The sequence below is a fragment of the Lagopus leucura genome, unplaced genomic scaffold, assembly GCF_019238085.1.
Source record: "Lagopus leucura isolate 7727_CA_CO unplaced genomic scaffold, USGS_WTPT01 Super-Scaffold_100047, whole genome shotgun sequence".
Classification (NCBI taxonomy): Eukaryota; Metazoa; Chordata; class Aves; order Galliformes; family Phasianidae; genus Lagopus; species Lagopus leucura.
In genome coordinates, this window is record NW_024962293.1 from 1,771,859 (window position 1) to 1,787,526 (window position 15,668).

Sequence of the window (15,668 nt, forward strand, 5' to 3'; positions counted from 1 at the left end):
ACCGCTATGGATACCTCAGCTCACACTGTGAGAACACGTCCCCAGATTTCAGCCCAAGGACCCTGCTACCTTGTGTTGGTTTACTGTTAAAACAGCCCTCGCTATGTTCTAAAGGTCGCATGAAAAAGTCCTGCTGAAAATTAAAGGCCTCGTTTTGAAATCTGTTAAAAGGGAGGGTAGGAAGAAGAGAAGGCTGAAAATGCCCTTAGAACTGCACTTTACCAGAAGTTGAGGCAATCATTAGCTCTCAGCTCCAGGCTTAGTGGAGCTACAAATACACCGGCTTCCCCGCCAGAGAGTTACATCACGACCACAGAAGTTAAATAAAACCTTTTCCATTCTGTAACTTAAGAACAGCTTAATAGAGAAGATTTCGTATTAACAGGGTGTTTTCTTCCCCATCGCAGAAAGGAACATGGAAAAATTGACCTGTGTCCACTTTAGTCTTGACTTGTCTATTCCAAAGTCTTCTAAAGAGCTCATTTCATAGTCACTAAGCTGCGACCCTTCACTCGAGTTCATTCTGGTTCCTTAAATAGACAGGTGTACACGGAGCACACAAACTGTCTCTTCTCTCCTGGTTTCTGAGAAGAACTTATTGAACAACTGCACTCAGTTGACAAGGGCATAAGATGTGCTTTCAGTAGAACTGGTTTAAAGAAAACAAATCACAAAATGCCAACTTCTTGTTGGGGCATTTCCTTAAGAAATGCACAAACCTTTGAACCAGCTTTAATCTTAAAGCCCACTCTAGAATAGGCTCTGATCTTGTGGGCTACATGGTGTGATCCCAGGGAAGAGAATCACGTGGAGGGGGAAGGACGTATAACAGTGATAGAAAAGCTCTGCAGTGACTTGTCATGCTCTTGCACATTTTTCTATGTGTTGATCACTGCCACCTTGGTCTGTCTATTAATTTGACTGTGAGATGTGCCTTTACGTGTGTCAGATTGAGTGTCAATTCTGTCTTCTGTCTCCTTCTCTGCCTTATGTCCAAAACAGCCATGTGCACCACAGCGTCTCACCGTCAGACACTTAAGCAGAGGGGATTAAGAGCTGAGTCACAAAATGCAACTGGAGAATGATGAAAAAGGTGGTGTGGGGCAGGGGAAAATCAACTTCTCAAAGAAGCATATCCTGGAAATTCTCTGGTTTACAGGCAGCTTTCTGCCTTGCAGCAAGATGCTCAGCCTGCCTGACTCCTCTTGCAAAGAGAGGGCAGAGCTGAGTGCAGGTGTCCTGAGCTGCTGTACTTGTGCTTCTGCTCCATCTGCCTCCACATGGAAACCTTTAGCTCTCCCTGAGTGTTATTCTGCAGATTCTGTATAGGAGACTCATGGCAGCAAATGATTTTTTGTGTCAGAATTAATGGCTGCCAACACTAATAGTGAAGGGAATTTTGCCTTCCCAGGTGATTCACTCTTATGCCCTTTCCATAAATAAGTGGTTAGTCAGCCAGATAAGAAAAAAGCAGTCCAACCACCAAAACTTGCTCTTCCTCCGTCCCTTCATTTTTTATTCCATCATTTCTAAGGGGAAATTCTGAAGGAAGACACACAGTCAGTCACTTGGCACTGCAGTACAAACACCACAGCCCTCCTCACTTTGTACAGGTGCACCCCAGACAGTTTGCACAGCCAAAAAGAAAAAATAAAAATAAAAAAAAAATAAAAAAGAGAGAAAAAGAAAGGGAGAAAGGGGAAAGAAAAGTTTATGAGCCCGTGCGTACGAGCAGGAGGCAGCTTTGCAAGCTGCACGGGGTCCGTACCTGGAGCGCTGGCAGCCGCCTGCCTACCGCCGTGCCGGGACCGCGGCCGCGGCCGCCCCCGGCAGCCCTGCGGCCGGTACTTGCCCGGCGCTGGCCCTGTGCCCTCCTGCCTCGCTTGAACCCTTTGTGAACCGCTTGCCCCGCAAACTCCCCGGGCCGGGCCACGCCAGCCGGCCCCACCTCACCCCACCCAGAGCTCCCATTGGCCCCGATGAAAGTCCAGCGAGCCTCCCTGCTGCTATATATATACATATAGGCGAATAGGCGGCCGTCGGTGCCGCTATGGGAGGCTTCAGCATCCTCCTCCGCTCCTCCGCCCTCACCTGCGGCCGCGCCGCTCTCAGCCCCGCCGGGCGCGGATGCTCGGTGCCGCGGGCGGCGTCTGCGCTGTGCGCACTGCGGGGCCGTGGACATCCCCTGGCCGCGCTGCCCGGGCCCCCTAGCTGGCCGCTGATGGGCAGCCTGCCCGACGTGCTGTGGAAGGGGGGGCTCAAGAGGCAGCACGAGACGCTGGTGAGCGCGGAGGGATGGGGATGCTGCGGGGAGGGGATGAGGGTCGAGGCGGGTGCGCCCCGCACTCATAGTGGGGGATTCCTTTCTGCGCCCCCCAGGCTGAGTATCACAGGAGGTTTGGGAAGATCTTCCGCATGAAGCTGGGGGCTTTCGACTCGGTTCACATCGGAGCCCCCTGCCTGCTGGAATCTCTGTACCGCCGGGAGAGCGCCTGTCCGCAGCGCCTGGAGATCAAACCCTGGAAAGCCTATCGGGACTATCGCGACGAGGGCTACGGGCTGCTGATCCTGTGAGTGACAGGGGAGGTGCGGGCGCGCTTACCGCTAAGCGGGGCTCAACGCTAAGCGGGGCTCTCCGCGGTGATGCTGCGGGCAGCTGCGCTCTGTAACAGCCGGAGGACCGGGATTCGCTGCCCGGAGCCGCCGCACGGAGCTGCGTCCTTGCACGTGTCGTATGTGTGTGCCTTAATCCTTTATTCTCGCTGCTTTTACTTACATCTAGGGAAGGAAAGGACTGGCAGAGGGTGAGGAGCGCCTTTCAGAAGAAACTGATGAAACCCAAGGAGGTGGTGAAACTGGACAACACAATCAATGAGGTACTGTTCCTTCTGTCCCCCCGTGCCCCTGGAAACCTGGGGGGAAAAAAAGCAGATCGAGGGGTTCGGTTTGCTGGGTAGCTGCTGGTTTGCTCTGTGGTGGTAATGCTGTGAGTTCATACTCAGAAATCGCTCTGGGAATAATGAATTGCAAACAAATTATCAGGGTCAGATCAAATGTGAGTCCACACAGCTCTCAGGGGTTAGGAGTGGTGCTGGGAGTCAGCATTGGAAAGCTTTACTGATAGAAGACTGGGACGTTGTGAAGCAGCTGAGTGGCATTTCAGAAACCTTCATTTAAGATTTCAGTCTACCACATTAAGAATCCAAATCTCTTTGTGTCTCTGGAGGCTATAGCTGTTAATATCCTCAACTGCACAGAACACCACCAAAATTCCACAATGACTCGGGCTCCTGCAGAGAGTTTTTGCTTACTTTTCTCTTTCTTTTTCTCTTCTTTTTTTTTTTTTCTGCTTTTCCCTCTTCATTCTTAGTTTCCTTCTGCCAGGGAACACCTCTCCAACCTCCACGCTTCTCACTGAGTTTGAGGAGCATCTGTGATAAACAGCTTAAGCCTCTTTGTCATGAAACTGTTGTCCCAGGGTCAGACTGAAGCATTTCATCCCTGTGGAGGAAAGAAAAGATCAGTTCACAGAATTACAAACAGTAATAACTTCAGAGTCCTGTAAATCCAAATGTGTTAACATGGGAAATAATACTGTTAAAGGAACAGGAAACACAAGAAATTCTGTCTTATGCAAGATTGCTATTTGAAAGACAGATGTAATGTTAAATCTCAAAGGATTTTTATCAGTTGATATTGTCTTTATTCCCTTTTCTTCTTTCTTCTCTTCACCATATAGGTGCTGGATGACTTCATGTATAGAATAGATGCTATTTGTAACCCCAGAGGACAAATGGAAGATGTATATTCAGAATTCAACAAATGGTCATTTGAAAGTAAGTGGTTGGGTGGTTTATTTTTGCCTGAAAACAATATGCATTTTGTACCTGCTGAGACATTTCAATTGAAGTGTGACCCGTGATGACTGGATGGTAATTATTTCCAAACTATCAACTGTAATATCATGAAAAATACACTGCAGAAAAGCCAGGGGACCATCATTATGTGCCAGATCCATCAGCTGTTACACAAACTCTTCAGTTCTGGACAGATACCTGTGTGGCTGAGTGAGCTCTGCAGACCTGTCGGTTCACAGCTGGCTCATCTCAGCAACCTGTCTGCTGAGCTCCTGAAAATGTGGGGTTTGGTTTTGTTTTTCCACTCTCAGTGATGATGGCTGCTTTTGGAAAGGGAGGAACAGGAAGTGACAGCTCTGAAAAGAAGTTATATATAAAAATCTAGTGGAAAGAGGTGGAAAGCAGTGGGCTGTGGGATGCTGCCAGCGTTAGCAAGTGGTTTCTGGCAGTAGAAGAAGCTAGAACATGCTGGACTAGGTGGCCTCTTCAGGCCCTCTTTTCCTGCAACTCAATCCTCTTCAGTAGGGCTGCCTACTATTTGGCTGAATATGCCAACCCTGTCTTCTTGCAATGAAAGTGCTCCTACAAGGGCTGGGGCAAATGCACAGAAGGTGTTTTGAAGTGCTGATCTCACAGGTGTGTATCACAGAGCAGAGAGCATTTTGCAGAAGGATAACAAGAGCCACTGCCTGACGGCAAGTGGTGGACACTGTGCCCCGTTTCATTTATACCAGCTCATGTTAATGTTGCTCAACAACAGGTATCTGCCTGGTGCTGTATGGAAAGAGGTTTGGTCTCCTACAGCAGGATGTAGAAGAAGAAAGCTTGAATTTCATCAAGGCTGTTAAAACGGTATGGAAGAGTCTTTACCTGGGACTGTACTGATTTTCTGCCCCTGCTACTGGTGTGAGGATACTGATTTAAATGGGTCAACCATTTTTTTTCTGGGAAAAAAAAATCCCAGAAATTTCTGGGTAATCCCCAAAATACAGTTGTCAGGTTGGCCAGTTAATTTTCCTCTCCCTCAGAGATGCTTGTTGTGCAATGCTGCTGTTTGTAGAGTGGAGCTGTGTGGGATTATGCAAACTGGCTGGGTTTGGAGGTTAGTCATTCTTGCAAGCACACCTGCTGTGCATCTTGCTGCAACTTGGACTCTGGTGATATTTATCTCCCTCATTTTAGCCATCCAAAAGACCTGGTCTAGCCCAGCTCTTGGTTCCCTCTTTTCTCAAGGGACAGAGGCACTACCAAAGTGTGACTTTCCCCTTTCTGAAAGAGGTGCCTAGAACAGATAGGATCAACCACCCTCAGCAGAAATCTCTTACTGTCCGCTAGCTGTGCTTAAATTTTAGCTGGATATGCTCTAAGCAGGATGAATCCTATCCTTTCTGTCCAGGATGGAAAATCTGCCAGAATCCCAACTTCCTTGTGAAAATTACCCTTGCAGTCCTGTTACTTTACTGTCTATTTTTGCTCACAGACTACAAATAGATTTTTAAAAGATTTCAAAACCTTACTCCACCGCAGATGATGGCTACTTTCGGAATGATGATGGTGACACCCGTGGAACTTCACAAGGGTCTGAACACAAAAGTCTGGCAAGCTCACACTAAAGCATGGGATGATATATTCAAAACAGGTTTGTTTGTGAAACACAACTTCTTTCCTTTCTGTTCTGTTTCCCTCTTGCTGAAATGCTTTTTCTTCATACCTGTTACTGCCCTACGCTGCTGTTAATTGCTCAGATTAAGACACTTTTACTGCAGCTAACCACAAACCCATTCTAAGCGAAGAGCACAGTTTTCTCATGACTGACACTTAGTGGTGTGGCAATATCCAGTCCCCAGGGAACCCCCAGAAACTTGGAAGCCAGTAAAATTTTAAGTCCAGTTTAATCTGTTGTAAAGTAAATAGCCACAGAGTGAGTGATGTATTTAGGGGCAAGATATACAAAGCCTGTGAGGGAACTTCCCTCGTAGGGTGCCCTTGAGAAACACAAAGTTTTACATGCAACAAAAATCTGTTTGCTTAAAAGGAAATGTACACAGAAATTTGGCATTTATCGTTTCCTTCCCATGGTAAATCAAAAGCTTATATTTCCCCTTGGGAAGTCTGAGTGCTAGGAGTTCTTTGATTCATTAACACCTTGATCTGCTTTGAAAATCCAAGACGATAAATTTTACGTGCTTGTATTTCTTTTGCTAAGTATGTCACTGCACACATCAGTGATTTCCTCTCCTGACTTTAGAATGGGGAATTCCTAATAGCTTACAGGAGGTTTTTCTGTACAAAAGTGACTTTTGTCTAAAAAGTGAGAACAACAATATTTACTCAGCATAGTGTTCCACTCCTGATAAAGGAGCACAGATCGGTGTCCTCTATCAAAATCATGCATGTGAGCCCTGTTTTTGATTTTATATTTATAGTAGTGGTGCTTTTTTTGTTAATTACCTCCTGCTACTGCCTCTTCAGCCAAGCACTCCATTGACACTCGGCTGGAAAAGCACTCTGCAAACCCTCAGGAGGATTTCCTGTGTGATATCTACTCTGGAGGGCAGCTTTCCAAGAAGGAGCTGTATGCCACCATTGCAGAGCTCCAGATTGCCGGAGTTGAAACGGTAAACCTGGTTCCAAGATCTTAAAATCAGCATCCTTCCAACTCCCTGCTTTCTTCCACAATCTAACCATCACAAAAACTGAATGTGAGCTAAACCTGTGGTTGCTTCCATGGCCTGAACTCCTGGAGAGCAACTGGGATGACTCCTAATCCCTTCCCTTACAAGCTGCCATAAGGCAGTGGCCAACAATAAATGTGGCTTTGAACTTTTGGTGTCTTCTCATTTCTGTCCCTGTAAGTGGAAGCCTTACATTTCTGCCTGTTTTATTTCAGACAGCCAATAGTTTGCTGTGGGCTTTGTACAACCTTTCACGCAATCCACGCGTTCAGCAGAAACTTCTTCAGGAAATACAAAGTGTTTTGGCTGCCAATGAGAGCCCAACTGCTGAGAGCATTAAGAAAATGCCCTACCTAAAAGCATGCCTGAAGGAATCTATGAGGTAAAATTCTCCAGTAATTCCTGCAAAGCACGATGACCACAAAGTTCTATCAGCTGATGTGTACTGATTTTGTGCCCTTTATTGTTTAGGGTAAACTATTACACATTACAGGAAGAAAAAAGGCTGGAAATCTGACACGTTTTTCTTTTACTGCAGATTAACACCATCTGTGCCATTTACCACTCGCACTATCGACACAGAGATGGTTCTAGGAGACTATGTACTACCTGAAGGGGTAAGTCAATTAATGTACTTTATTACAACGTTTGATGACTTGTCCTGTAACCGCTGACATTTCAGTTTGAAAACAACTCTGCCAAAAGATGGGTCCCAGCACCAGGGGAAGAATTTCCACAAACTGAAAACCATTCCTCCCTGCATAGCATTGGATTTAGACAAAAATATTTCAGTGCTCTATTTCAAGAATTTCCTTCAGATTTTCAACTGTTTTCTGAAGAAACTGTGACCTTTTTCTCTGAATTTATCCTCAGAGAACTGCATGGCTTCAGAGGAAACTGCCACACCTTCACTTTTGCTATATGTTTTTTCCATAAACAAACTGATTCACTTGCTAGCTCTGAGGCGATTCCTAACAGAGATTGCCTCTGTTGCTTTGTTTACAGACAGTGCTAATGATAAATAGCCATGCCTTGGGCTGCAATGAAGAATACTTCAATGGCTGGGCTCAGTTTAAGCCAGAGCGCTGGCTGCAGAAGCACTCAATAAATCCCTTTTCCCATGTCCCATTTGGCATCGGGAAGCGGATGTGCGTCGGCCGTCGCTTAGCAGAGCTGCAGCTCCACTTGGCCCTGTGCTGGGTAAGCGCTCCCTCACTGCTCCTTTACACACTCCACCTCGTCAGCCCAACGAACGAAAGCCTTCTAACTGAGATATTTGTGCTTCAGATCATTCGCAAGTACCAAATTGCAGCAACCGACGACAATCCGGTAGAAACTCTGCATTCAGGAATCCTGATCCCCAGCCGGGAGCTGCCCATCGCGTTCCACAGGCGCTAAGGTATGAGCACGAGTGTCTCCTGGGTGCCTGACTGCCTTCCACAGCCCCTTTAAAATTCACCTAGATCCGAATGTAAGAGAACAGATGATCATCTGTGCTCCCACAGCGTGAGATTTATTAAATGCTGTCACGTTACGTTCCTTAAAGCACAAACCATTCTGTGTGCCGCAAAAGGAGATCACAACGGAGATTTTTTTTCTTCTTAATACAGCCTGCAACCTGACAAGTGACAGTCCTACTGCTGCCCTTCCCGAAGAAATTCACAGCCCAGGAAAGCCAAAACCTGTGGTAACCCGTGGAGAAACTGCAACACACGTCACTCAAACAATTGCTAAGACAGAAACAGCACCAACAAAAGCTCCCCTGATTGGAATTCTCTTGTTGGAAAATGTGGATAGTTAGTTCAGCTGTACTCAGCAACGTTAAAAGGAAAGAAAAATGCTATGCACATTCACATAGCTATGGGAATGCACTGGTTTAGTGTAGCAGAAGGGCCGTGCATGACAGAGCTTCATCATGAGCTGTGGAGTGTCATACAGCTGTTGTTTGAGCATAGGGAAACTATGATGGATGCAAGCCCTGCCAGGGGAGCAGCAGTCACTGCTACACTGGTCCTGTTAGCTCAGGAATTTGCTCTGCTTAGCAAACTTAACACCAGGGCTTAAAAATTGGATTACTGAAATAAGTACTTAAAGTTATTCATGCCCGTAATAGAAGGGGAATAAGGATGAAGCTATATAGTGGGTTTATTCCTTGTGCCTGCACAGTGCTTCAGTTTGAACATTTGCAGTACTGTGCCTGCAACGCAATCTGCTTACACCACAGGGTTTCATGCGTTCAACTCCCATCACTCCCTCACAGCAAAATATTAGCTGCCTTTTTTATATGAGAGGCCTTATTCAGTAATGGAATTGCTGGAATCCTATGGGTTCTGCCATTATTAGATGATGATTATCCTAACAGGATAGTTCCTTCCGCAGATTAGTGATACAAAATGCATGTCTAAAGCATCACAAGAAATGAGGAACCTAACCATTTCCAAGGGCTCTATTTTTGTGGAGATTACAATACCTGTATCTATGGGTTAAAGACATCACTGCCCTGCATGTGATGCCGTATATCAGCTATTGTGGTCACAAGTGTGCTTTTCCCAAGATACAGTTTCAAGTGAAGGTTTTAATGCATACACCTATGAGTGATCATTTTGATTTTGTTATATTCTGACATAATGCAGTTCTTAGCGTTTGTTGTCTCCTATGGCATTTTGTTTGTTTTCCTCTGGTGTTAGTTCAAACATTTGAACGTGTCTATATGCCAATTTATTCAGCAACCTGTGCATTGTTTGAATCTTTACAGCCAGTTTTGTAATACTCAGCTTTGTAATAAAGATTTTTGTTTTCTACAAATTGTCATCTGCAGTATTATGCTACAGTCTTCGTGTTGTTACAGAAATCTTTCTTACCTGTCATGGTAATTTTGTGTGGGGAAAATATCCCTGTGATCCTCCCATACCTGCATCTCTCACCTCTCATTGGGATTGAACTTACAAAATCAAGTTAATTTAATATAAACACCACCCCCCCCCCCCCAGATTTCTGCCTTATGATACCTCCTAGTGTTTGATTTGTGTTCTGTAATCACAACACAAGAAACAACTTGGGGAGAAGCTGATAGAAAACCTCAATCCTGATCACCAGTTTTACAATTTGTATTGCTGGTTCAGTTCACTGTCCTATACCAACAGTTGCTGCCAATGGCTCCAGCACGGACTCAGCTCTGTCTGTTAGCAGTATATGAAAGCTAACGGTCAGTGATTAAGAGGGTATTAATAGTGATAGCCCACAGCCTCCCAAGACTCAGAGATTTTTGCCTGAGGGAACCAGGATGGCTCAGTCTGGAGGGGGCTCAGGGGGAGACCTTATTGCCCTCTACGGCTGCCTGAAAGGAGGTGGTGGTGAGGTGAGGGTCAGCCTCTGCTCCTAGGTAACAGCGATGGGATGAGAGGTGTTGGCCTCAAGTTGCATCGGGGGGGGGGGGGGGGGGGGCGGGGGGGGACGAGAGGGGGGGATGGGGTTGGATACTAGGAGAAATTTCTCCTTGGAGGGAGTTGTTAAGCAGTAGCATAGGCTGCCCAGGGAGGTGGTGGGGTCACTGTCCCTGGGGATGCTCCAGAACCATGGAGATGTGGTATTGAGGGATGTGGCCAGTGGGCAGTCATAGCATTGTGGGGTGGGGTTGGGCTTGGGGATCTTAGTGTTCTTTTCCAGCCATAATGATCCTCTGATTCTATGAAGGACAGCGTTTGGGGCTTTTGCATCCATAGCGCAGTCTGAACACGTTTCTCTGCAGCATACAGAGCACTGAGGTCTCCAGCAATGGGGCTGTTACATTTCCCTTCTACTGTGACAAGAGAAAATCAATCTAAAGTTTTCAGAAAGGATGAAAACAGCTTGAACCTTTGCAGGATGGAAAGAAATGATGAACGAGAAAAAGAGCCACCCAGCCAGCACTGACAGACAGCCCAGTGGTTACACACAGAGCAGATCTGACAGCTATCAAAACCATGCTGCCTTTGCCAAGATGAGGTTGCCTCTGGCTGAACGAATGATGGTGTAACAAAGATTGCATATGACTATGTGAGACTGTCACTTTTTGGAAAATCATATTGCAATGGGGCCCTTCTGGAGACTGCAGCCTGGGTGGGGGCTGACAGAGCTCCATTGCCCACCTGGCACCACTCAGGGCTGGAGCTCCCACCCAGGTGCCAACCCATGTGGGAACCATGTTATGATGTTAATAATATATACTGCGTTTGTTCTTTGAGTGTCAGAAACCGATGGTACTCCATCCGAGGCAATGGAGTTGTGCCAATATAAAGCAAACATTAACATAAGGTCAGTGTTCAATTCAAAACAAATTCAGGATTCTTGTTCAGTTCCAGGCTTACCACTTTACTTTTCAACGCTTTAACTTTTAAGGACGACCAAAGAGAAGAGGTGTTATCTACTTGAACTTACCTTGACAGCCCAGTAATCAGACATTTCAAAATCCTTTATTGCTTCTGGATTGTAAATCACAGGTTCATGCTTACTTGGCTGCTTATTAATTTCACTCTTTAAATGTAGTGGACCCAGAGATTTACATAAGTATTGCTGTACGTCAGGCACTGATTGACTCAATGTGAGCTGTGGTACAGATATGTGCTGTCTTCTGGATTTCTAAAGGTACAATAACCACTGATCTGGAAAAGCTTGTTCCGGAATCTTGGTCCATTTTCAGGTTCCTGAAGTTTTCAAAGAACTTCATTAATCTGCTACCTCAAAGTAAATGGCCAAAACAATTTACCTAGGAAAACTGGTAATTATCAAACTACACAGATAATGAATGACCAACCAGACTTTCACATTAAGAAACCCTCACAGCTTTCTGATCCTCATGTTTCAGAAGTCTGAGAAGCAGCACGTTGCGTCTGGGATTAGCAAAGATCTACGGAACATTTTACTAATTGTCAGTGGGATGAATTCAGTTCTTTGTTTCCTTGAAATGATTGGCTCTTTCAGAGCTACTTACTGAAAGGACAGTGACAATGCCACTTCCCTATTAACGTTTGTTATGGTTACTCCTTAGAGAAAGATAATTGGATCATAAAATGAAATGAATTAGTTGGCCTCCCCATTAGCTTTCTCAACAAGGAAGTGAACTAAGTTTACACATCCAGAAGGAAGTCCGTTCTGTTCAGGCTTTAGGCGTGTTGGTGGAATGATATGAAGTTGGAGCCAAGCACTCTGTGCTTTAGGGAGTGCAAACGCCAGTTTTCAAGACTGACAACCTGGCATTTCTCATATGTGTTCTGTTCTTTATAAGCTGGCTATTGCATAGCATTTCTCCCAGTCAGGCTCCACGTACAACTTTTCAGTGCTGTGATTAAATCACAGATAATGTGTTCCAGTTTGATGTTTTCCATACTGAGAGGGATGTTTGTTCTCCACAACTGCAGGGAGAATTCATGTCCGTGTCAAAGCTGATTTTAGCCGATGTGACAAAGTCACCCAAGCTCTGAGAAATTAATTCTGAGAAAAGTTAATAGCTGAAGTTCATTTCAGAACAAGTTTTAGGACAACTCAGCACATCATTAATTTTAAATATGTGAAATATCACACTGACCCCAGAGGGACTGCATATATTTGGTGGCTATTTAATGCCTTGAATTGTTCTAAAAGAACGAAGTTTAACAATTTCCAGCATGTCTCTATGGCACAACACCCAACATTCACAGAAGGGGTGTTGCTCTAGAGGAAAATGCTGCCTTTTTACTTCAGTGAACTTAAACAAAAGGGCCTATTGAGGTTGAAGCTCCAGGCAGCCTGGTTCATCTCTGCTGGTTGTGCATGTTGTGATAACTTGTGGAATGATATACCACAGCGTGGGTGGTATTCAGGTTTTTTTGTATGCCCTTCCATGCGTGTCTTGGGAAAAAGTGTGAATGTTACCTTATGAAACGTTATGCTTACCAACAATGACAGATGAGATGCAGACACACACATGCCCTGGCCCTCCTGTGCTCTGTGCTCAGTGCTGTCCATTCTCCACCGCTGCAGCTCAGGTGCAGTCCTTTGGCTTTAGCTCCCTTCTGCACAATGAGGGCTAACACAGGAATACATCTGTTGACGCTGAGATGTGTAAACTGACATGGAACCGATATCAGCCACCCTTTGTGTAAGTGGTGCAGATGGAGACGGCACCTGGGACCAGGTTGTGAGTTATGGCATACACACTTCCAGACAGCCCAACACTCTACATGTACATTACTGTTCCCTTCTTCCTTATTTCTGTATTTGGGAGAGCACTACTACCTCATCCAACAGCTCTCCTCACCCTATATTCTACATTTCAATACTCTTTCATGCTCATGAAGTATGGCTACAACAACTTTCATCTCTTGTTCAGAGTGCTTTGATTTCTCTCAGCTTTATGAGCAACAGTCTACAGCTTTGGAACAGCATAAGCAATAAAACTTCATAAACGTTATTTGGATCCAAAAGGAGATTTAGAAGTGCTCACGTTATGGGGATTACTTTGGGCTGAGCACTTATGGAGCAATCCTCCTCCTGACAAGGAACCCAGCAGTGAGACTTCTTTATGAGACAAAATATTTTTCTCCAAGGGACAATGTCAAAACAAGTGTGGAATGGAATGCATTTTATAATCACAGTAAATCATTCTTTGCTTTCCTGGGCATGTTCCTCCCGACAAGTTCCAACCGTTTGCCTTTAATTGTGAAGTGTGCTGAATGAACTCCAGGCACCTCGTGTTGGAAAGGAGGGAAAAGGCAGCGGAGGTGGCACAGGGCAACAAAGGGAGCTCTGTGTACCACAGTTACCCCTCGGTCTTCCCAAATTTGTATGCACACACCTGATACTTTGCCCCCTGCTAACTCAAGTTCTCAGAACCTCGGTAGCAAATCCCTATTAGAATCTGATTCACCTTGCTATTGGGCTGTGATACACATGAAAGGAGGTAGGAGTGAAGCAGGGACATGGGGAAGGGCTCCTTGCTTTGAGCTAAAGGGTATCCTCGCTATCAGATGGACTTCCAACAGCACTAAGCTGCTCAAGAAGAAAGGAGAAAAGTTCTCTGTATTCAGTGGGGAAAAATGGAAGTCTTTCAAAAAGTCATACTTCAGACTGTATGGGTTCCATTCGTCAAGACCACCAAAAGCCACTGTTCTCACATAAAACCCTTATTCTCATCTCATTCATACCAATGGAAATCAGAAATAGATTTGGATGTTGATAAATTGCTTTTATATTTTAATACAATTCACTTAACAGAAAAAAGCAATATATTACTTCTGAGATTATAAGAAAAGGAATTTGGGGGGAGGCATTTTTTAGTAAGTGAGGTGGACTACACTGTATGAAATTTATTTTTGAAGAATATGTACTGGAGGAATGGAAGTTGGTTGGGTAGCGCAAGTTCATTCTGAGTTGTCATCAAGGAATCCATACAAATATCGTATTTTTGTACTGCTCAAAAGTAAACCTTCCAGAAGAGAAGCCTTTGAAGAAACACTGGACTTGGACTTTACCAAATTAAAAAAAAAAAAAAAAAAAAAGAAGAAGAAGTATATGGCCAAGAAGGATTTATTCAGTGAAAAGATGACACCTTCCTAAATAACAAAGATTTGAGTATACTTTGCCATTAATGGCAACCAGCTCCATCCAGAACAGTACAGTATGACATTTCAAAGCTTGGGGAAAAAAAGGACAAAAGAAATGCCAGTTAGGCTAAGAATAACAATGTTATTTTCTGCAAACTCCTGAGGAAGAAATTAAAAACCAAAAAGTAATTGAAAGGTATATTACTCAAGTCATTTTCTGGGAATTTTGCTCCATAACACATAAGGCATTTGCTTTTCCTGAAAAAAGAAGAAAAAGAAAGAAAGAGTATCACAGAGTTCATGTCTTCATTTTTCTGAAAGGACTGATTAAAAAATGCAGTTTGAGGGAAACATGAAGTGAAATATTGCTTTCTCAGCTCTATTAATTCCAGAAGCTGCAGTGCATCTTCATAGAAGCGTCTGCTCTGCCCAACTGCCTATTTACGTGCAGATGGAAAAAGATACGCCAGGGAGAAGAAGAATTACAAGAAAGGTGTAGGCCACATTTGTAGGGATATTTATTTTTGAAGCCACTTTATAAACTTGCTTTCATCACTGAGTTAGACATGTCACGTTTCAATGGCATTAACTACCTGTCAGTGTTACACTTTGCCTCCTCTTCTGACCAGGGAAAGAAGGGTCATGGAAGCCGCTGACATCAGTTCAAATTCACAGATAAGGCAGCAGTGGGAAGTGGCCAGGTGGGGTTAGCTCTCTTGTAATAAACACATCTGGGAGGTTGTGCCCCAAGAGAACTTGGTTTGTGGGTTCACTGACCGATTATGGGCTGTTGTCCTTCACTCCTGTTGTGAGAAGTGTTGTGACCTCTCTCAACCACAAGACTTTGACCCAGACAAAAGCTTTGGCAGGGTTGGTTTTAGTAGGATCAGAGAGCTGTTCTGACTCACCTCTTGGGTGCAAAGTCACTGGAGTCAACATAGGAAAGTGGCATGAACATGAATCCAGGGACTGAGGCTGTGGAGGTGAAGAGGACCAGAGCACAGTTTTTAGCAATAGCAAAGCTTTGTGTAAATCACCTTTAGGCACAGATTGACTCAAGGGATCATTCTCAAGATCACTCGTAGAGAAAGACAGATACTGGACCACTTAGCTTGACATGCTGTTGCTCAACTTCTTCAATACTTAGGTGAAATGAAAGCATCTAGATCCAACTGGATCTTTATCTTTTCAAGCTGACAAAGTTTCACACTGATCATGTAGGAACCGCTCAGAAGTTTGCCTTTTGTTTTGAACAGATCACATATGAATATGAATTGCAGAAGGCTTACATGTTACTGAATCACAGCAAAACAGAATTCCAGCAAAGGAACAGACTTGGAGTGAAGTTTGGCACCTAACGCATGGGAAGATGTGCTTGAGGACATTTTCCAGGAAATGGGGCAGCTTCAAATGGAGTTGACTCATAACTCTTGCAAAGTTTCTCTTGCCTGAAGGCAGAACTGAAAAAGAAAGATCAGCTCATTGCTGGAGGAATCAACCAGCTCACTGTGGGCCAAGAGCGTGCAAATAGTAACTACCTCTCACTGCAGGGCAGGAAAGTTTTATTTATGTGTAGA

The 15,668-nt window shown here is 44.7% G+C and overlaps 1 protein-coding gene across 1 annotated transcript; it reads left to right on the forward strand.

Moving 5' to 3' along the window:
* Positions 1-2,050: 2,050 nt before the first annotated feature.
* Positions 2,051-8,240, forward strand: LOC122187450 (1,25-dihydroxyvitamin D(3) 24-hydroxylase, mitochondrial). The gene is given in 14 exon segments (XM_042884963.1): positions 2,051-2,101; positions 2,103-2,150; positions 2,153-2,281; positions 2,380-2,570; positions 2,783-2,876; positions 3,740-3,836; positions 4,618-4,709; positions 5,385-5,496; positions 6,330-6,475; positions 6,748-6,914; positions 7,071-7,149; positions 7,538-7,732; positions 7,820-7,931; positions 8,143-8,240. Coding segments are annotated over 13 exon segments (1,512 nt in total). The 3' UTR covers position 7,931; positions 8,143-8,240.
* Positions 8,241-15,668: the final 7,428 nt, after the last annotated feature.